Source organism: Panulirus ornatus, chromosome 19, assembly GCF_036320965.1.
Source record: "Panulirus ornatus isolate Po-2019 chromosome 19, ASM3632096v1, whole genome shotgun sequence".
Lineage (NCBI taxonomy): Eukaryota > Metazoa > Arthropoda > Malacostraca > Decapoda > Palinuridae > Panulirus > Panulirus ornatus.
The window spans coordinates 50,948,302-50,972,327 of NC_092242.1; the positions used below are offsets into that span (position 1 = coordinate 50,948,302).

The 24,026-nt window shown below is 37.8% G+C and overlaps 1 protein-coding gene across 1 annotated transcript in view; it reads left to right on the forward strand.

The window, feature by feature from the left end:
* Nucleotides 1-22,407, forward strand: part of LOC139755500 (uncharacterized) — a 75,138-nt gene extending 52,731 nt beyond the window's left edge. The window contains exon 2 of the mRNA XM_071673852.1: nucleotides 17,650-22,407. Coding sequence (XP_071529953.1) covers nucleotides 19,416-20,876 — 1,461 coding nt within the window. The 5' untranslated portion in view covers nucleotides 17,650-19,415 and the 3' untranslated portion in view covers nucleotides 20,877-22,407. The remainder of the gene's footprint in view (nucleotides 1-17,649) is intronic.
* The last annotated feature ends 1,619 nt before the right edge of the window (nucleotides 22,408-24,026 follow it).

Sequence of the window (24,026 nt, forward strand, 5' to 3'; positions counted from 1 at the left end):
ATATTGTTTCTTTACAGTATCAAATCTTTATCTACAACCAATACCAGAAATTCCACATCAAGAGGGATATTTTTGTTTACTGTTAAGTACACAAATCTAACACTTGCCTTATAGATCTTTAGTCTCCCAATGTTGAAGCCATCTAGTTCAAAATTTCCGTAACATTTGCATCTTCATTTTAAAGTTTCCTTCGAGTTCCTCCAGCAATGTACAAATCGTCAACCATTATACTTCTTACCATTTAGTAGTACCTCCATCACATCCAAACATTGAAATCCTGTATGCAGGATACTGCAATGCATGTCACAAGGAATGGACAGGTTGTACCCCGAATGATCATAGTGGGGGCAAAGCTTTTTTTTTTTCCTCAGTGATCTGTAACAGATAATGAAACATCCAATACGAGTTCCTGACCATCACAACCATCCTTATAGCACTCTTGACTTCTTTTACCCTTATATCCTCCCTGGGGTAAAAGGTGGTAGGCATCCATCAACCAAGGAAGTGTACTACTGGTACTCTAGTTATGGGGAAGGTTAATGGCAGTTGTGCAATGAGTCAGCTATTTAGTGGCTGTCAAATGTTACTTCTTTGGCTAAGGAAGCTGTCTTTTCTTTCTGCCTCACTTATGCATAGGCTGCTTGCTTTCATTCCACAAACATTCAATCTCTCCTTCTCACACATAACCCTCAACATGTAGATCACATGACTCATATTTCATTTTCCTGTGATGAATGCAATGCACTATCCCTTCCTTTAGCTAAATCTTGTCATTATACACCCATCCCTTGATTTATGTGGGATCACTGTATGCAATATTGCTATTCTGCAAGGAACTTGCTTTTATAGTCCCTATTTTTGTCCTGTCAAAATTTGCTGCTATACATGTGTGTGATTGAAGCTGCACCAAAACTTCAGGAAGGGTTGGCGAATGGAGTAAGCATGGGTCCTGGTTTATTGGTTCGGTATATGTGATTTCTCTTTGTGGGAGGTCTCTGCAGAGTGTAATCCTTGCATAGAGGAAGGGATGGGTGTACTTGCCTGGAATAAATGCACTTACATGTGCTAATTCTGCCTCCTTAGGGCCAATTAACCACAGTTGTATCTTCACTTCCAGTTGGGCTTGCCAACCCCAAATCCTATCCCACCCACTTTTGAAATATCAATTTTAGCGCACTGGGAGGCCTTGGCAAACATTTCTTCCCTGCTTTTATATAGATTTCCTTGAGACAGATACTGGTTGAGATGCTTTTGGCTTTTCTGACTGTGTATTAGTTATCATATGATTTTTCTTTCCCCTCACTCTCTGTCATATTTTGACCACTCCTGATGTCTTTCTTATTAAGGAAAGCTTGGACTGAGACATGAAACTCTTATCTTCCTGAAATCCAGCCCACTTTCATTTCAGCTTGGAATCACCATAAACCATTCTTTTTAGATTTTAGCACACCTTCATAAAAAGGAAGTATGGTGATTTGACCTCTGCTGATAGATTACTCTGGTCCTTAACCTATAGCATCTCCAATAACTTCTGTGATTCAAACTTTCCTAATCTTTCTTCTTTTACACAATCAATCTGTAGTGATTTCTCCAACAGATTGAATTGCTTTTTTCAGTACATTATTTTTCTCTAATTCTGCTCTGCATGATTCTGCATCTAGTCCACCCCTCTCACCTCCCAGTGATATTTGCCTCATTCAGGATCATCCTTGTACTCTTTGAGCTTCAAGTGAGCAAGGAATATGGGTATATGCCTCCAAAGCAATAGTTGGAGGGGTTTGAGTGGTCTCCTTTCTTAATGATGGGCTCCACCAAATCCATGCTTCATGGTTTTTAAGTTGATGTGAAAAAGTGCTCAAGGATAGGTGAGAGAGGCGCACTTAAAAAGATTTGCCACCTGGGCAACACACTTTACTTATGTTGAGTTGGGAGAGTACTTTTTTTTGTAAGCCAGGCCTTAATAGAGATATAAAGATGGTTACTAAGGAGAAAGGGGAGACAAGGAAAAGTATACAAGAATTTTGGAAGAAATAGAAAACCTAAGTTTTAAAAAGGACCATGTTACAGTTGTTAGGAAAGACATGAGGGGGCAGAGAAGTCCAAAGGTTTGAGATGTAGAGAAAGAGACAGTCATTATAATGACACCCTTGAGTAGCCAGTTGTCTCACTATAATTATGTGACGGTAGCTTGACGAGCATTATATGATCTACCTAACAGTAGGAGGACACTAGCAGCCAGCTCTTGGAAGGAAAATCCAAAATAATAGCTGTAGAAGAGAGAAACTGAGCCGACACTGTGATGAAGGGCAAGTGGTTCAAGTTGTGAGATTATCCTGGGAGAGTTGCTGTGTCAGATTGCTTTAGAATCAACTTTAGCAAGGAAGTATAAGTTGAGTATCCCTCATCTGAAATGCCTGGAACCAGAAGTGTTTCAGATTTTGGATTTTGGAATATTTGAGACCGCAGTGAAGGGATGAAGGGAGCAGGGCTAATGATCCAATCAGAGAGTGAGACACCAAGGTGTCTGACTGGGAGACCATTACTTGCTGGGGAATATGGTCCCGCTGAATGCTGGAATCAGTATCTCCTGAGGAAGACAGTTGAACTGTCGAAATGTTGAGGTATATCTCAGCTCTAACCCATTTGTTTCCATACCATCCTGTTTTGCATATTTGTCATAATGGATAATAGATAATGAGATATATTGGGGATGGGACTTAAGTCTACACACAAAATCCATACAAATTTCATATACAATGTATACACATAACCCTAAGGTGACTCATCAATATTTTTCGATAATGTTGAGCATGAAACAAAGTTTGTGTAACTCAGAACCATTAGAAAGCTAAGGTGTCACAACCTTTGCCACCCACATGGATAACCTGTGGTTGTTTGGCATCACCTTCATTCCTTACTATGAATTCATATGCCACTGATAAACAATCATTTTGTTACACTTTCTCACACAGAGCAGAGAATAAGCAAAAAACAGTGAGTAATGCACTTAGGTCTAGCGGTGATGATGGTTTGTAACAAACTGGTGCCAAGTGAGCATCAAAGCCCAGCATAGGCAAGGTCAGGTGTGGAATTTTCAACTTGTAACATCATGTCGCTGCTCAAGAAGTTTTGGATTTTGGAGCATTTCGAGATTTCGGATTAGAGATGCTCAACCTGTATAACTAGAATCATCCCAGGTGTGAGAGTAGTATTTCCTACAAAGATAAATCAGACTTGTATTTTTATTATTATTATTATTTTGCTTTGTCACTGTCTCCCGTGCTAGCGAGGTAGCGCAAGGAAACAGACGAAAGTTTGGCCCAACCCACCCACATACACATGTATATACATACACATACACACACACAAATATACACACCTATACATCTCAACATATACATACATATACACACACAGACATATACATATATACACATGTACATAATTCATACTGTCTGCCTTTATTCATTCCCATCGCCACCCTACCACACATGAAATAACAACCCCCTCCCCCTGCTTGTGCGTGAGGTAGCACTAGGAAAAGACAACAAAGGCCACATTCGTTCACCTTCAGTCTCTAGCTGTCATGTATAATGTAGTGAAACCACAGCTCCCTTTCCACATCCAGGCCCCACAGAACTTTCCATGGTTTACCCCAGACGCTTCACATGCCCTGGTTCAATCCATTGACAGCACATCGACCCCGGTATACCACATCGTTCCAATTCAGTCTATTCCTTGCACGCTTTTCACCCTCCTGCATGTTAAGGCCCCGATCACTCAAAATCTTTTTCACTCCATCTTTCCACCTCCAATTTGGTCTCCCACTTCTCGTTCCCTCCACCTCTGACACATATATCCTCTTGGTCAACCTTTCCTCTCATTCTCTCTATGTGACCAAACCATTTCAAAACACCCTCTTCTGCTCTCTCAACCACACTCTTTTTATTGCCACACATCTCTCTTACCCTATTATTACTTGCTCAATCAAACCACCTCACACCACATATTGTCCTCAAACATCTCATTTCCAGCACATCCACCCTCCTCCGCACAACTCTATCTATAGCCCACGCCTCGCAACCATATAACATTGTTGGAACCGCTATTCCTTCAAACATACCCATTTTTGCTTTCCAAGGTAATGTTCTCGACTTCCACACATTCTTCAACGCTCCCAGAACTTTCGCCCCCTTCCCCACCCTATGATTCACTTCTGCTTCCATGGTTCCATCTGCTGCCAAATCCACTCCCACATATCTAAAACACTTCACTTCCTCCAGTTTTTCTCCATTCAAACTTACCTCCCAATCGACTTGTCCATCAACCCTACTGAACCTAATAACCTTGCTCTTATTCACATTTACTCTCAGCTTTCTTCTTTCACACACTTTACCAAACTCAGTCACCAGCTTCTGCAGTTTCTCACACGAATCAGCCAACAGCACTGTATCATTAGCGAACAACAACTGACTCACTTCCCAAGCTGTCTCATCCACAACAGACTGCATACTTGCCCTTCTTTCCAAAATCTTGCATTCACCTCCCTAACAACCCCATCCATAAACAAATTAAACAACCATGGAGACATCACACACCCCAGCCGCAAACCAACATTTACTGAAAACCAATCATTTTCCTCTCTTCCCACATGTACACATGCCTTACATCCTAGATAGAAACTTTTCACTGCTTCTAACAACTTGCTCCCCACACCATATATTCTTGATACCTTCCACAGAGCATCTCTATCAACTCTATCATATGCCTTCTCCAGATCCATAAATGCTACATACAAATCCATTTGCTTCTCTAAATATTTCTCACATACATTCTTCAAAGCAAACACCTGATCCACACATTCTCTACCACTTCTGAAACCACACTGCTCTTCCCCAATCTGATGCTCTGTACATTCCTTAACCCTCTCAATCAATACCCTCCCATATAATTTCCCAAGAATACTCAACAAACTTATACCTCTTTAATTTGAGCACTCACTTTTATCCCCTTTGCCTTTGTACAATGGCACTATGCAAGCATTCCTTCAATCCTCAGGCACTTCACTATGAGTCATACATGCATCAAATAACCTTACCAACCAGTCAACAATACAGTCACCCCCTTTTTTAATAAATTCCACTGCAATACCATCCAAACCTGCTGCCTTGCCGGCTTTCATCTTCCTGCAAAGCTTTTACTACCTCTTCTCTGTTTACCAAATCATTTTCCCTAACCCTCTCACTTTGCACACCACCTTGACCAAAACACCCTATATCTGCCACTCTATCATCAAACACATTCAACAGACCTTCAAAATACTCACTCCATCCTTCCCACATCACCACTACGTGTTATCACCTCCCCATTAGCCCCCTTCACTGACGTTCCCATTTGTTCCCTTGTCTTACACGCTTTATTTACCTCCTTCCAAAACATCTTTTTATTCTCCCTAAAATCTAATGATACTCTCTCATCCCAACTCTCATTTGCCCTCTTTTGCACCTCTTGCACCTTTCTCTTGACCTCCTGCCTCTTTCTTTTATACATCTCCCACTCAATTGCATTATTTCCCTGCAAAAATCGTCCCAATGCCTCTCTCTTCTCTTTCACTAATAATCTTACTTCTTCATCCCACCACTCACTACCCTTTCTAATCTGCCTACCTCCCATGCTTCTCATGCCACAAGCATCTTTTGCGCAAGTCATCACTGCTTCCCTAAATACATCCCATTCCTCCCCCACTCCCCTTACGTCCTTTGTTCTCACCTCATTCCATTCTGTACTCAGTCTCTCCTGGTACTTCCTCACACAAGTCCCCTTCCCAGGTTCACTTACTCTCACCACTCTCTTCACCCCAACATTCTCTCTTCTTTTCTGAAATCTCTACAAAGCTTCACCTTTGCCTCCACAAGATAATGATCAGACATCCCTCCAGTTGCACCTCTCAGCACATTAACATCCAAAAGTCTCTCTTTTGCGCACCTATCAATTAACACGTAATTCAATAACGCTCTCTGGCCATCTCCCCTACTTACATACATATACTTATGTATATCTCTCTTTTTAAACCAAGTATTCCCAATCACCAGTCCTTTTTCAGCACAAATCTACAAGCTCTTCACCATTTCCATTTACAACACTGAACACCCCATGTACACCAATTATTCCCTCAACTGCCACATTACTTACCTTTGCATTCAAATCACCCATCACTATAACCCAGTCTCATGCATCAAAACGATTAACACGCTCACTCAGCTGCTTCCAAAACACTTGCCTCTCATGATCTTTCTTCTCATGCCCAGGTGCATGTGCACCAATAATCACCCATCTCTCCATCCAATTTCAGTTTTACCCTTATCAAACTAGAGTTTACTTTCTTACACTCTATTACATACTCCCACCACTCCTGTTTCAGGAGTAGTGCTACTCCTTCCCTTGCTCTTGTCCTCTCACTAACCCCTGACTTTACTCCCAAGACATTCCCAAACCACTCTTCCCCTTTACCCTTGAGCTTCGTTTCACTCAGAGACAAAACATCCAGGTTCCTTTCCTCAAACATACTACCAATCTCTCCTTTTTTCTCATCTTGGTTACATCCACACACATTTAGACACCCCAATCTGAGCCTTCGATGAGGATGAGCACTCCCCGCATGACTCCTTCTTCTGTTTCCCTTTTGGAAAGTTAAAATGCAAGGAGGGGAGGGTTTCCAGCCCTCCGCTTCCATCCCCTTTAGTCTTGTATATATTTAGTATTAATGAGAAGGCCTTCATTAGGCCCTTAGTTACCTGTGCTGTCAACTTAAAACAAAACAAAACTTACTGTTCAGAAGAAAAGAAATTTTTAGACCTTAACAAGGCTCATAGTTTCATAGAGGCAAACTTAGCTATTTCTGTATTATGGGTTTCCAAGAAAGAGTGAATATTACAGTAATACCAAATATGTTCATTGAGTGAAGAGGTAGAGTAACAGAACTATCAAAAGAGAGACAAGTTGTGAGGAGTTTTCGATAGAAAAATGGGTAGAAGCTGGGCCTTGAAGGCATTAAACTTACCTAGATTTTATCTACCCACTGAGGTATCCTGTCCAAGTCTGAGTTTATTGAGGAAGTTAAGACGCAATGCAGATCGAGTGAGAGAAGGAGCAGAATTGAAGGATCTGGATGAATGCAGTGTTGAGTCATCAGCATATGAGTGCTTTTGGTTATTTGTTCAAAAGAAAAATCGTTGATGAAAAGGAGAAAAAGTGTAGGGGACAAGACAGAACCTTAAGAGGCACCACTGTTAATGGAGAAAGTGAGGAGGCTGATCCATCAACAACCACAGAGACAGATCGGCCAGAGAGGAAGCTAGATATGAAGGGAGAAAAGCGAGGAAGGGAAATCAAAAGAGGGGAGCTTAGAGAGGAGACCCCAATGCTACACCCTGTCAAAAGCTTTGGATGTGTCAAGGGTACCTACATAAGACTCCCAAATATCTTTCAGGGATGATGACTGGACAGCAGTATGATAAGAAAGAATATTACCAGTGGATCTTGCCTTACAGAAATGTACTGGTTATCAGAGAGATGACTGTGAGAGGCAAGGTGTCTAAGGATATGGGAGTTGTGGAGGGATTCAAAGACTTTGGAAATAGTTGATGTCAAAGCAGTAGGATGATAGTTAGAGGGGTCAGAATGGTCACCCTTCTTAGGGATAGGATGTATCAAGGCCTGCTTCCAAGATGAAGGAAAAGTTTTAATTTTTTAAACAGAAATGGAACAGACGAGCAAGCACAGGTGCAAGCTCAGAGGCACATTCTTTCAGGACACAGGGTTGGGTATCATCAGGACCATAATCCTTGCTTGTGTCCAGAGAGAGAAGGACTTTTCAGAAGTCCAAAAAGAGATTATGGGAGGAGAATAGGATTAGTAAGAGGAGCAATGGGGTGAAGGAATGGTAGAGTTTATGCAAAACCTGCAAATTAAAGGCATTACAAGATAATTGAAAAACTGGTCGTCAAAATTCCTACAGCACTCAGGGAAGAGATTCAAGATTAAAGAAGGTAAAGCTTAGTACATGAACTGAATTTTAGGTCACCAAATTTTCAACCTTATCAGCGAACTGAATTTTAGGTCACCAAATTTTCAACCTTATCAGCAGTGACCAAGTTTTTACACTTCAGGCAATCATATTGTTTCCTCAGTTCAAGTAACCTGACAGTGAGCTTTTCCTTATTGTATTTTCCCAATTTATAGCACTTTTCAGCACTGCAATATGAAAGTAGTTAACAAAAGAAAAAAATAGAAAAATACAAAAGTCCTATTTGGAAAGATGAAGCGATGACTTACAAAAAAAACATTCCCTTGCACATCAAGAGAGCCTCGCATTTCCTCAAATCCAGAGTGTTCCTTTAGCACACACAACCTAAGGGAACTTTTTCCCCCTTTATGTCACATTTTATAGCACTTTTCTTTATTATAATTTGAAACGGTATTAGCTAAATGCTTAAAGACACTCAAAAAATTTTTGCTCAAAGATGCAGTAATTATACACTGAAAGAACATAGCAAAAGATATTATATCTTATCAAGATTATCATTTATGAGGAGCACACAGGATTGCAGACTGCTAGGCAGGATGGCACCAAACTAAAGAAGGATGGTGCCAAGGAACTGGTAGAAGAAGGGACCTAGAACTCCATTCCAGCCAAGATTATCTCTGCTATTTGGGTAGCATAGCTCGAGGCATCCCAACCACCAAAGTAGTACTCATCCCAAGGAAAATTTGTTTAGAAGCTATCCAGGGATGTTCGCTGAGCTTTCCAAGAATCCCAGAGTTAGGGTTTTCAAGGGTAGTACAATGGGCATGCCTAGTTAGAAGTGTATGCATGATGGGGAAAGGGGAAGGCATCTCAGGTAAAAGAAATAAAATGTATTGGAAGACTGGTCATGACAGTTGGGAACTCTTGTTTGGTGTTTTTGTTCCAGATCTTGAAGGAGGAAAAAAGAGAGAGCTCCGACTCCATCGAGATTATTCTGAGTAGAGCCTAACCAATCCCTCTCATGTAAAGTGAAATCACCTGCATAGAGGACTTTTAGTGTTTGAATGAGTAGTGAGCAACCTTCAGCTTAATGGGAGAAAAAAGTGGCATTTGGCTTCAGTAAATGTGATCCATCACATTTTGAAAGCTATGTCTAGACATTTTCACTTCATTGATTATTCATGATTATGTCATCTTGACAATGTAACATTAAATCAGCATCCTCCACTGTCACACAACTATGCACTTGCTTCTGTGGCCAACTTAGAACTTTGCTGCTTCGGTGCCAGTTGTTTAGGTACAGTGCTGTTTGTTTGATTACGGTAACAGCTGTTTTAGGTATGTTGCATTTGTTTAGGTATAATCTCTGTTGGATGAGGTAGGTGCTGGTTATTTTAAGTATGATTTTGGTTGTTTTGGGATGTTATGGTTGCTCTGGACATAGTACCAGTAGTTGTAGGTACATTTCTGTGTGTTTATGTACAATGCCTGATGCTTAAGATGTGGTGCCAGTTGTTTAAAGTTTGGCACTGGTTGTTCCAATTATGGTACTGAATGCTTTAGGTATTGTTCCAGTTGCTTTAAGTAAGGTGCTGATTGCTCTCTTTATAGTACCTGTTGTTTAAGGTTTGATGCTGGTTGTATTAGATGTTGCAGTTTGTTTTTAGATAACATACTGGCCACTCTGTTTTTGGTGACAGCTTTTATAAGTAAGGTTCTGATTGATCTAGTTATGGTACCAGTGGTTTTAGTTATGGTGCTGTTTGTTCTAGATATGGTGCCATTTGTTTTGTGTATGGTACCAAGTTTTCTTTATTTATTTCATTTATTTGTTTTGCTTTGTCGCTGTCTCCCGTGTTAGTGAGGTAGCGCAAGGAAACAGACGAAAGAATGGCCCAACCCACCCACATACACTTATATATACATATATGTCCACACACGCAAATATACATACCTATACATTTCAATGTACACATATATATACACCCACAGACATATACATATATACACATGTACATAATTCATACTGTCTGCCTCTATTTATTCCCATCGCCACCTCGCCACACATGGAATAACAACCCCCTCCCCCCTCATGTGTGCGAGGTAGTGCTAGGAAAGACAACAAAGGCCCCATTTGTTCACACTCAGTCTCTAGCTGTCATGTAATAATGCACCAATACCACAGCTCCAAGTTTTCTATATAAGTATATTGTCTTGTTATAGTCATGCTGCTGTTTTTTCTAGAAATTGTGCCATGTTTGATGCTATGTTTGGTGCCAGTTTCAATTACTTTGCTGTTTCTAGGTACAGTGGTGGTAATTTTAGCAATGTGGGTGGTTCTAGGTGCAATACCAGTTGTAGGGTTGATGCTGGTTGTCCTGGATATGTTGTTGTTTATTCAAGGTGTGGTGCCAGATCTAGGTGTGATGCTGGATATTCCAGGTATGACGTCAGTTTTCAAGATACAATGCTAGTTGTTCTAGGTATGCTGATGTTTATTGTAGGTATGATGCTGGTTGTTGTAAGTACATTTTAAGTTGTTCCACGTACGGTGCTGGTTGTTTTAGGCAAAATGCCAGTCTTTCCATGTATGTTGCTGACTCTAGATATGTTGCAGGTTGTTTTAGGTATGTTGCTAATTGTTCTAGGTACAATGCTGGTTGTTGTAGGTGCAGTTCCAGATAATGTAGGTACATTGCCTCTTGTTCTAGGCATGTTACTATTTGTCCTTGGTACAGTGCATGTTCTAGGTATGGTGCCAGTTGTTTTAGGTACATTGCTGGGTGTCCTAGGTACAGTGTTGGCTGTTCTAGATATGGTACTGGTTTTTCAAGGCATGGTGCTGGTTGTTTTAAGTACTATGTTGGCTGTCTAGGTGTGGTGTCAGTTCTAAGTGTGGTCCCAGTTGTTCTAGGTATTATACTGGATGTTTTATACACTTATGTGACTATTCTACGTTTGTTGCCTGTTCTAGTTATGGTCCCTGTTGTTTTAGGTATGTTACTGGTTATTCTAGGTATGGTGCTGGTTGTTCTAGATTTGGTTATAGTTGTTCTTGGTATCGTACCAAATGTTCTAGGCACTCTGTAGGTTTTTCTGTTTGGTGTCAGTTTTTTTTAGGTATGTTGCTGGTTGTTCTTGGTACATTGTTGGATGTTCTAAGTACATTACTGGGTGTTCTAGGGTTAGTGCTGGTTGTTCTAGATATGATGCCAGTTGTTCTAGATATAGTGCCAGTTGTTTTATGCCTGGTGCCATTTGTTCTAGGTACAATGCTGATTGTTCTAGGTATGGTGCCAGTTGTTTTAGGTATGGCGCTGGTTGTTCTGGGTATGTTTTCGATTGTTTTAGTTATGGTGCTGGTTGGTCAAGGAACATTGCTGGTTGCTCTGTGTATGGTGACAGTTGGTCTATTACAATGCCAATTCAAGGCATGATGCTGGTTGTTCTAGGTATGATGCCTGTTGTTCTAGATATGTAGCCAATTGTTCCAGATAAGGCGCTGTTCCAGATAAGGCGATTTTCCAAGCGTAAATAATATTATACCTTTCTGTCTATGCTTGAGGGATTGCATCCTCAGTGATTTCATCCAATCTTATTAGTTTTTTTGCTCTACCATGTTAGTATGGGCTGTGACAGATCTTTGAACACTTTCTAACTTGGCAGTTTCTCCATCCTTGTAAGTCGATGTCAGTACACAGCAGTATGCTGTTTGTGAAAGCTTTAGTGCTTTGAAAACCATCATCACTCCTACATTGTCATGAAAGTCACCAGAATCCATCTTACCATCTTTTTAAGAGGAAACTGTTGCCCTTTTTTATCTCTTTTGCATTGTTGAATCATGATACGATGGTGTCTGCTTGTCCTGTACTGCATGTATTTTCTTCATTCTTACCATATCAGAGGAGTTGGAACTTATCCATGTTGAAAAGCATGTTGTTTTAGGTAAAGGGGCACATTTAAGTGGGAGACATGAGGGTACTTTCCCTCTTGAGCTGTACAATACATAATAAACTTACTCAGCAGTAATGATGAGTAGTATATTTTTACAATTATTTTAACTCTTTAGTCTCTTGAAAGGGGACTAAATTATTTTATTTATTTTAACTCTTTAGTCTCTTGAAAGGAGACTAAATGTATATCTATGTACATCTAACTTTTTCAGTGATTAATGGAAAATCGTCTGTTTCATCACCTTCTGAAAACAATTACACAATTCTCTAATAAAAAAATTTTTGTACTTACAAAAGTGTATTGATTCGTTTTATTAGTTATAGCTATTAGCTGTTTTATATTGTTAGATATTATAAATCTGTTTTTATTCTAAACTGGTTGCCAGATTTGTATTGAATTTACTTCTACACAAAAATTGGATTCAGTTTCATGTATGCAGTAAAACCTCTATTATTCTTTATTTTACCAAACAAAATCCTTAAAACAACATAGTTTTTCAATTTTTGTTGTTCAAAAAATTTAAAAGCATTTAAAAGTAGTTTGGGTTGTGAGCACACCATGCTACAGCAATTAGTGTACTGACCACCCAATGTTTTGTGGTGCTGGTGATAGGGTACTGTCTCCCATATGCTTTTTGGTGCTGTGTTGTTCACTGGTCTTGCATATTTGTGTATTTTGTGCACCCTGGATTATTGTGGTAGACAATGGTTCTTTTCAAGTATTGTCAGCAATCGCCTGACAGCTCCTTGAAGTTGTCTATGTTTAGCATGAGGTGCAAAAGGAACATTTTAAGCCTCAAAAAGAAGATGGAGTTGTGCAAGAGGTTGGCAAAAGGCAAGTCCAAGGAATTACACATAAATGACTTCCTATGAGTCCACGGGGAAAATGAAACACGAAAAGTTCCCAAGTGCACTTTCGTGTAATAATCACATCATCAGGGGAGACACAAGAGAGAAATACAACAGTCAGTTGATATACATCGAAGAGACGAAGCTAGGACGCCATTTGGTAAACATGTGATTGTCCAAAACATACAACGAGCGTTCATAAACTTATTTTACAAATCATCAGGGGAGACACAAGAGAGAAATATAACAGTCAGTTGATATACATCGAATAGACGAAGCTAGGACGCCATTTGGTAAACATGTGATTGTCCAAAACATACAACAAGCATTAATAAACTTATCATTTTACAAATCTTATCAAAAATAAAGTTATCTAATTTGTAAAGACCATCACTAATATTAAGATTATAATTCTTTGTGTATTTAATAATAGAAGATTCAATGATATTTCTCTTGGTAATAGAGTTAGAGTTAACAACTGAGATGGCGTTACTCCAGTCAATACAATGATCATAGATTTTAACATGATTAAACAAGGCATTTGATTCTTGTCCCATTCTTATACTATATTTATGTTGCTTAAGTCTAACAGAAAGATCCTTACCAGTCTGACCAACATAAAATTTATCACAGTTTCCACAAGGAACTTTATAGATGCAACCAAGAGAATTTTCTGGTGAATTCCTGATTAAGATATTCTTTATAGTATTATTGTTGCTAAAGGCAACATTTACATTAAAGGATTTAAGCAACATGGGAAGCAAAGTGAAATTATTATTAAAAGGGAGAACTAAAAGATTCTTGGTGTCAATGGGAGGTTTGGGCTCAACTCTATAAAATGATTTCATTGCTAACTTAAGGGATTTATCAATGAAAGATCTAGGGTACTTTAACTTAGATCCAATAGAATATACCTTCTCAAACTCATCATCAATAAACTCTGGACTGCAAATATGTAATGCCCTAAGGAACATAGACTGAAATGATGATAATTTAACTTTGTCATGTTGAGATGAGTAATAATGGATATATGAGCATACATTGGTGGGTTTTCTGTATATGCTAAACTTAAACTTGTTTCCTTGTCTATGGATCATGCAATCTAAAAATGGTAACATACCATTATTCTCATTTTCTACAGTAAATTTGATGGAAGGTACTAAATTGTTAAGTAAGGGGAGAAATATTTGTAAATTTTCATTTGTTGGCCAAACACAAAGAACATCATCTACATACCTAAACCAAATTGCATTAGAAGGTAAGATATCCTTTAGTAATTTTGTTTCAAAAAATTCCATATAAAGATTACTTAGTACAGGTGAAAGAGGGTTACCCATTGCCATACCAAATTTTTGAGCCTAATAATCTCCATTAAATTGAAATACACAATGTTTTATACACAATTTTATCAGCTCAATGAAATTAGACTTTGAAACTGGTAAATGAATATCATCCAAGACATCAAATAAATATTCTAAAAGGTTATCAACTGGAACTTTAGTGAAAAGTGAGGAAACATCAAAGCTAACTAGTTTGAAATCAAAATTAATATTGATATTGTTTAGCTTGACTAAATCTACATTGTTCATGATATTAGAATTTGATACCTTACCCACTAAGTGGGTAAGGTATCAAATTCTTAAGGTATCAAATTCTTAAGGTATCAAATACCTTACCCATTAAGTGGGTAAGGTATCAAATTCTTAAGGTATCAAATTCTTAAGGTATCAAATACCTTACCCATTAAGTGGGTAAGGTATCAAATTCTTAAGGTATCAAATTCTTAAGGTATCAAATACCTTACCCTTTAAGTGGGTAAGGTATCAAATTCTAATATCATGAACAATGTAGATTTAGTCAACAAGCTAAACAATATCAATGTTAATTTTGGTTTCAAACTAGTTAGCTTTGATGTTTCCTCACTTATCACTAAAGCTCCAGTTGATAACCTTTTAGAATATCTATTTGATGTCTTGGATGATATTCATTTACCAGTTTCAAAGTCTAATTTCATTGAGCTGATAAAATTGTGCATAAAAGATTGTGTATTTCAAATTAATGGAGATTATTATGCTCAAAAATTTGGTATGGCAATGGGTAACCCTCTTTCACCTGTACTAAGTAATCTTTATATGGAATTTTTTGAAACAAAATTACTAAAGGATATCTTACCTTCTAATGCAATTTGGTTTAGGTATGTAGATGATGTTCTTTTTGTTTGGCCAACAAATGAAAATTTACAAATATTTCTCCCCTTACTTAACAATTTAGTACCTTCCATCAAATTTACTGTAGAAAATGAGAATAATGGTATGTTACCATTTTTAGATTGCATGATCCATAGACAAGGAAACAAGTTTAAGTTTAGCATATACAGAAAACCCACCAATGTATGCTCATATATCCATTATTACTCATCTCAACATGACAAAGTTAAATTATCATCATTTCAATCTGTGTTCCTTAGGGCATTACGTATTTGCAGTCCAGAGTTTATTGATGATGAGTTGGAGATGGTATATTCTATTGGATCTAAGTTAAAGTACCCTAGATCTTTCATTGATAAATCCCTTAAGTTAGCAAAGAAATCATTTTATAGAGTTGAGCCCAAACCTCCCATTGACACCAAGAATCTTTTAGTTCTCCCTTTTAATAATAATTTCACTTTGCTTCCCATGTTGCTTAAATCCTTTAATGTAAATTTTGCCTTTAGCAACAATAGAATATCTTAATCAGGAATTCACCAGAAAATTCTCTTGATTGCATCTATAAAGTTCCTTGTGGAAACTGTGATAAATTTTATGTTCGTCAGACTGGTAAGGATCTTTCTGTTAGACTTAAGCAACATAAATATAGTATAAGAACAGGACAAGAATCAAATGCCTTGTTTAATCATGTTAAAATCTATGATCATTGTATTGACTGGAGTAACGCCATCTCAGTTGTTAACTCTAACTCTATTACCAAGAGAAATATCACTGAATCTTCTATTTTTAAATACACAAAGAATTATAATCTTAATATTAGTGATGGTCTGTACAAATTAGATAACTTTATTGTTGATAAAATTTGCAAAATGATAAGTTTATGAATGCTTGTTGTATGTTTTGGACAATCACATGTTTACCAAATGGCGTCCTAGCTTCGTCTCTTTGATGTATATCAACTGACTGCTATATTTCTCTCTTGCGTCTCCGCTGATGATATGATTATTACACGAAAGTGCACTTGGGAACTTTTCGTGTTTCATTTTCCCCGTGGACTCATAGGAATATCTTGATCACGCACAAAATTGTGATCCTTTCCACCATAAATGACTTCATCATTTGCTTGTTTGCATATATTTATATGTCCTTGTGAAGTACTTATAAATGTGTAAAATATTTTGAGATATTACAACTTCTGAATTATTTGATATTCTAAAATCCCTAATATTACTGAAAATCATGTTATCTAGAATAGCTGATTCCCCCAAGCATATCGGATAACAGAGGTTTTACTGTATTTGACTATCTATGATTGAATTTATTGTTTAAATAACTCAAAAGCATGAAGTTCTGTAAGATACAATATTCCCATATGTATCACTCTTTTATTAAACTTTTCATCATTGTGCTTGATTTGCTGTCTGCCAGTGGCCTGTTAGGAGAGAGGCGCTAAAGTCTAAGTAGTGGCACTGAAGTTCACCACTTGTGGAGACTCTTTTGCCTTGGGCACCGCCATGGAGAAGTTCCTGGAAGAAACAGGCATCAGAGATGTAGATAGAGGGATAGCTCATTGTGTAGGCAACTTCATAATCCCCTTCCATATTGACCGCATCCCAGAAACAAAACTCTTTTGGTGGCCTAGAGGAAGATTTTTTTTATGGTTGTGAATGTTATTAGGGTCTTCTACTGATGAGACATTCATACTTATTCTAGTATCATCTTCAAAGAATGATACATATCTGTGATTCATGTTTGTGTCAATCTCAGATATAAAAGTGAGGAACAAGAGGGGTGCAACTGCAAGTACAATTCCTTGGGGGACTGAGCTGTGTACCTTGAAGGCACTGGAAACTGCCTGACTTACAACAAACTATTGTGATCTGTATTTAACAAGTTGTATATCCATGATCTACTTTTGCTGGTTATCCCAGTCTTACACATTTTATGTGCAGTAACACCTTGGTCACATTTATGAAATACACTTTCATTTTGTTAGTTCTTTAGGGCTTCAGCAATTTTATTTCTGTGGTCAAGCAAATGATCTTCCTACCCTAAAACCATGATGTCCTAGGTTATGTAGATTACTTGATTCCATAAATATAATGAGTTTACTTCTTAAGACTAAACAACTTCAGTAATATGCTATGTCTTTGCTATTGGCCTGTAGTCTTCTTGGATTGTTATTGATTTTTGTAGGTCATCAGTATATGATGTAAGGTGTCTGATCTCTGTTTATAGTCAGTATTTGATAATAGGTATCTGATATCTTTATATCATCAGTATTTAAGATAAGGAGCCTGATCTTTGTTCATGTTCGATATTCAATGATAGGTATCTGATCTCTTTATATCGTCAGTATTTGATGTGAAGGATTGTTTGTCTAAATACAAAAAAAATGCAGAGTTGAATCGTATCCCTGCACATTCAATAATATCAATCATTAAATATCTGAGATTCTTACATTGTCAGAACTTGATGTTAATGACCTCATCTTGGTATAATGTCATTATGTAATGTAAAAGTCTTATCTCTACCTGTTGGTAGCCCATCATGTTAAGGGTCTCATCTGTATAACCCTGAATATCCAATGCTAATTCTTTCACATCATTGACAGGTCCTGGTGTTTAACACAAGAATGTGATGTATGCCTCCAATCTTTCCTGACCAACAAGCTGCCATAGGAATGAAATTTGGCAAGTGTTGCAGTATGAAGAGAAGAGCATTATAACAATAACATTCTACATGTATACTACCAGCTACATGAAAACAGAAAAGGTACCAATAAACATGTCTGTAATAAAAAGAACAGCAACAACAGTAGATACAGTTGAAGAACAATAATGACTGAGAAAATATAAAAACAAGCAAGAAATAGTATTGATAACAATGCTATAGTGACATTAACAACAGAAACACCATTGATAAAGACAAAAGGGTGACATCAGTAACAGAAGCAACAAAAACAGTATTAATGACAACAGTAGAGTGATAATGACAAAAAGGGCACATTAAATGAGAATGTGGTTAAGAAATTGAACTTAGGTATTTATACTACCAGCTCCATGAAAGCAGAAATGGGACCAATATGCATGTCTGTAATAAAAAGAACAGCAACAACAGTAGATACAGTTGAAAAACAATAATGACTGAGAAAATATAGAAACAGAAGATACAGAAATAGTATTGATAACAACACTATAGTGACAGTAACATTAATAAACATAAGCATTAATAAAATCAAAAGGGTGACATCAGTAACAGGAGCAACAGAAACAGCATTAATGACAACAGTAGAGTGACAGTGGTATAAAAAGGACACATTAGATGAAAATGTGGTTAAGAAATTGAAGGAAAGGATTTAACCTTTTACCTAGAAAGTCTGTAATTGATATTCTGTTTATCAAACTTCATTTTTATCAAAATTCTGTTATCAAAGCCACATTTCTTATGGATAAAGAACCTGTTAATATCAAGTACAGTCAGGCTGCTCATATTATGTCTTAAAACTCTGTTAATGGGACTTTGTATTTTATCTGAGAAATTGTCTCCTTACTATGTCTCCTTACTATTTTGCAATTAAAGTTCATATATTCAAATATCTTTGTTAATGACAACTTTCTTCCAGAAATTCCACATGAACTATGAATGGTACATCACATATGGAAAGTCTGAGATGTAAATGCTTGTCCATGTCCTCTGAAGGTGATTATATGAGATATACAAGAAAATGTTCTACAAATTATGTTGGTATTAAGTACAAAAATCAGTTCAGTTATTGTCAACAATAGTAGAAACCTGACTTAAGTGGAAGACCATCAGGGTAAAAAGCAAGCAGTCTGCAGGGAAGAAACTAATGATTTTTCATGTAAACAAAAGCCAGGAGAAGTATAGGTAGTAAATTGGAACTGCCACTGTTAACCGGGTGTGGTGTTTCAATGTGTGGACAAGAAGGAGGGAGGGCCTGACCTTCTGTAACTTTACTGGGGAAGGCAGACATTGACAGCTGCTACACTCTCCACATGATTTGTGAACAGTTCAGCTTTCTCCAGTTGACTCTGGTTGACCTAGAATTGGTTAGGTTGGTAGCAGCAAACTACTTACTCATCTTATGAACATCCCATACACCACTTCTGCCAAGATCATTCATTCCACCTCTGGTGCTCACTCATTGAATATTTGAGGCTCCCAAGGCTGCACCTGGGGACTGTGATATTGTTATGTTACATCATGAAGGACATCTGACTGGCATTTCATGTCTGTAAAAAATTCATCAGGAAAAAAAAATATGAAACTCACAGGTAAGAAATCTTACATGAGTTAGTCATGCTAGAAAAGTTGTGCCTTATATTATAGTCTTGAGAAGTGTACAAGAGAAACAACATGAATAATCACAGTGCCGAGTCCTCCCAGAAGAATGATTCAATTCAGCACATGAATATTTATACAGGAGAGAAGCCACATGAATGTTTCCAGTGCCGAGAAACCTTCTTGGACAGGACTAAATTAGCACAACACATGATTGCACATACTGAAGAGAAACCATATCAGTGTTCACTCTGCCAAAAGACCTTTTCACAAAGGGGCTATTTAGCACAGCACATGAGAGTTCATACAAAAGAAAGGCCATATGAATGTTCACAGTGCCAAAAGGCCTTTTCTCATAGGAGCACTTTAGTGCAGCATATGAGGGTTCATACAGGAGAGAAACCATATGAATGTTCACAGTGCCTAAAGACCTTCTCACGTAGCAGTCATTTAGTGATGCACATGGCAGTTCATACAGGACAGAAACCACACAAATGTTCCTATTGCCAGAAGCCCTTCTCGATGAAGAGTAATTTAGTGCAGCATGAGAGACTTCATACAGGAGAGAAGCTATATGAATGTTCACAGTGCCAAAGGTCCTTCTCACAGAAGAATTCTTTGATGAAGCACATCAAAATTCATACAGGAGAGAAACCATATGAATGCTCACAGTGCCAAAAGTCATTTGCACAGAAGAATTCTTTAGCAAAGCACATCAAAATTCATACAGGAGAAAAACCATATAAATGTTCACAGTGCCAAAAGTCCTTTTCCATGAAATGTTACTTAGTGCAGCATGTGAGAGTTCATACAGGAGAGAAACCATACGAATGTCCACAGTGTCAGGAGACTTTTTCACAAAGGAGTACTTTAGTGCAACACTTGAAAGTTCATACAAGAGAAAAACCTTTTGAATGTTCCTATTGCCAAAAGACCTTCTCACGTAGGAGTCATGTAGAGGTGCACATGAAAGTTCATACAGGAGAAACACCATATAAGTGTTCACATTGCCAAAAAAACTTCACAAGAAAGAGTTCTTTAGTGCGGCACACAAGACTTCATACAGGAAAGAAGCCTTATGATTGGTCACAGTGCCAAGAGACATTTTCACAGAGTAGTTCAGCAGAGCATATGGAAGTTCATACAGGAAAGAAGCCATATGAATGTTTACACTGCAAAAAATGTTTCTTCCACAGGGGATACTTTATGAAGCACATGTCAGTCCATAAAGGAGAGAAAACTTATGAATATTACCAATGCCAAAATTCCTTTTCTCAAAAGAGTGGTTTGGTGGAACACTTGAATATTTGTACAGGAGAGAAACCTTATGATTTCTCACAGAGCCAAACATCTGAGGACAATTTGATGCTTCACCCATCAGTAAAGAATTCTAGCAGTGCTGAAGAACTACAAGATTGTAGTGCAGAATCTGTCAAAAATATGCCTCACAGTCAAGAACTATTAACCAACACTGGCCCTTATTTGTCTTTAAGGGCTGAGATTGGCAATATTGACATTGTTAAGGAAGAGGTCTGATCCCTATAAAGTTAATCTCACTCATATAAAACCTCTCTGAATATGATGACTTAAGGAAAACTCATTGCCATTCTGCAATTCATCAAATCACAGAGCAGCAACTAATCCAAGAGCTGCTAGACAATGGAGCATTGAGAAGATACATGAATTATGTCTTGTCTAGGGAAAACATTGTGTCACCTCCATCATTTTTCTCTGTACAAGTAACAGTTATCTAAAACCTGTTTGTGCTAGAGGAAGGCAATTTTTACACCTTGAGTCAGTTTGGTGATATTTTTTCTTGGTTATCTTTGTATCATATTCATGATAGCAGTAAACTAGTGTTAAGCCATTGGTGGAAGAGCTGGGTGTGAGGTTAATTGAACATGGTTATTAGGCTGATATATATATGGTAGAAATTGTAATGTACAATTAGTTATTTATTGATACAAAGATCGAAAGATATCTTTAGTTATTTTTGCCAAACAACGTTTACAACACATTTAATTGTTACAGTCTGCTTTAGAATGACGCTTATATTTCGAGCATACATTTTAGTATGCTATTAGTCTATGCTTATGTACCTGGTGCTGCTTTTCCTATTCATCAATAAAGACTCTAATTATAAAGAAGTCTTCCATACTTGTTTGCCAATTCCTGCTTAGCAAAGTTGCACCTTGAGCAGACATTTGACCGAGCTGTAGAAGAAAATGCCTGGTTGATTCTGTCCATCCCTACTTTTGGAAAGTAAGATCACAAAAGAAGAGGATTTTCAGCTCCTCTCTCTGGCCTCTCATAGTTGCATTCTACAATTTCAGGAGATACATAGTCATATTATTTCCTTCTTACATATATCATTAAAGTATCTTCAGAATTGCTCTTTTTATAAATACAACTTTATTACAACACATAAAAGTTAAGAGAATATTGAAATTGCATTTGGCACTTTGGCCATTACAGACGTTTTCTGTGTACACCATACTGTTACTGTTCATTCACATACCCAAACTATGTTTCATACCCAGTGCCTGTGTGCTTCTGATATTATGTTGTAATCTGTTTCACTCATCTGTAACTCTGTATCAAAACCAACACTTTATCGTGTCTTTTTGAATCTGTATTATTGAAACATTCTTTATGAATATTAACATATCATCATATGTATGTATGGACAAGGGTCTACTCACTTCTTTTCATTTAATGTAAATTGCTTATCCTGATCAGTTAATACCTCCCTGAGTACTGCCACTGTTGACTCTACATCTATCAAGGCTTCTTCTGCAGACTACATATCACTATGTTTTATGGGGCCAGCCTATGGGTAGGAGATTTGTGTAGTTTACTAAGGTGAATATATATATGTTTTGCATCTAAGAAGCTGGTACAGACATACCAATATTATTGGCTGATAGGGCTCATTTATCACTGGAATACTTCCTGGTGGTAACTTTCACCCATCCCTTTGATATAGAGCATTGACAGACCCAACATGAACTGTAATACATTAGTGTATCAGCTTGTACCCCTGGCCAAAAGAAATTATGTAAAGTCTTCTCTGTTGTCTTTTTTGCACCTAAGTGACCCTCAAAAGTATATGTATGAGTTGGTTAAAATACTCAATTTCTGAACTTTTTGTTGGCACCACCACCTGATGTACCCAGTCTCCTTACTTTGTTCCTACTGTAAATCCATGTATAGCATACCCCTGCTATATAGAAATAGTGCCTCTTTACTTATTTGTCTTCAGTGCCATGGTTTCTTCCAACATCTGGACTAGTGCAAGTGTAATGTCCTCCTCTTGGCTCTTCCAAAGTTCTTCTGTTGAAATTATTGGTGGAGATCATGGCTTGCTCGCTTCCCCTCAGTGGCTCCTGCTTTCCACAGCACACCCTTTTTGATCAGATTGAATCATGTCAGCATTGGGGTTTGAAGGTTCCCTGACTTTAGTAAGGTTGCCTAGATAAAATTAAATCACATACTGGGCTAGTCATGCAGGTTGCCCTTGTATTATGGAGTATCTGCCTTGCCACAAATTGTGGGAACTCTCCTCACAAGTTTTACACAACTTATACACAAGTTTTGGTCTTGCCTTTGAGATTCCTTCCTTCACTAAGTATGAATCTCTACTGTCAAACAACCAGTGTTCCTTGGCACCTTTATATTCTTCTCATTTAGACTACCTTTGATGACTGGCATCTTTTTAACTCCAGATACATCCTTCAAAACTTGATGTGTCCCATCTCCTCTTAGTTTCATGATGTTTACATTTCTAAGGCTGCATACATATCTGGTGATTTGCCCACTACCACACATACAGCATTTGGTTATCTGTCTACCACCATGCATAGAGCATTTTGTGATATGTCCACCACCATACATACAACAATATCCTCTCTTGGTTGGGTGTCATGTTTCACCTTTCCTGCTTGTCCCTGGTTCTCTCTCAGAAGTGCGTTTGAATTTTTGTCCACATTTTACTTCCTCTTGATATGTACTGCACCCGCTTTTCCTTATGCTGCTCATTTTATAGTTCTTGTACCTATAGTCAAGCCACGTTATTTACCCTTTCTTGCAGTGTGGCAATACTTCTCTTGGTTTCCATATTTCTCACACAATACGTGTACCAGAAACCCTTGACTTACTTCTGCTTGCTTACCTTGGTTATATATGTTACACTTTTAATCTCAAGATATTTTTATAGTGACCCATTTCTTTCAAAGTCCCCATCCTCATATTGTTTCAACAAGTTCTGCCACTCCAGCTACATCAGAAGGCTTGCATTCACCAAGCAACTGCACCTTCCTAGATCAGCTATTACAGAATTGCTTCCTCATCACTACACTTGACATTCCTTTCATATGGAGGCCCACCTTTCTCTAGCTTATGTAATTTTTTCACATAATTCTGCGTCCTATTAACAAATTGTTAGACCAGTTGTTCCTTCATGAATCTTGATAAACAGACTTTCTGCCATAAGGATGAACTTCAGTAGTGCCTCTATTTCCTGCTCTAAAGATAAACCTCTTCAGTAGTGCCTCTTCTGCCATAAGAACGAACCTATCCAGTAGTGCCTCTTTATCTGCTACAAGGTTGAACCTCTACACTAGTGCCTCTTCTTCTATCATAAGGATGAACCTCTTCAGTAAAGCCTTTTGTCTGTCAGAAGAATGA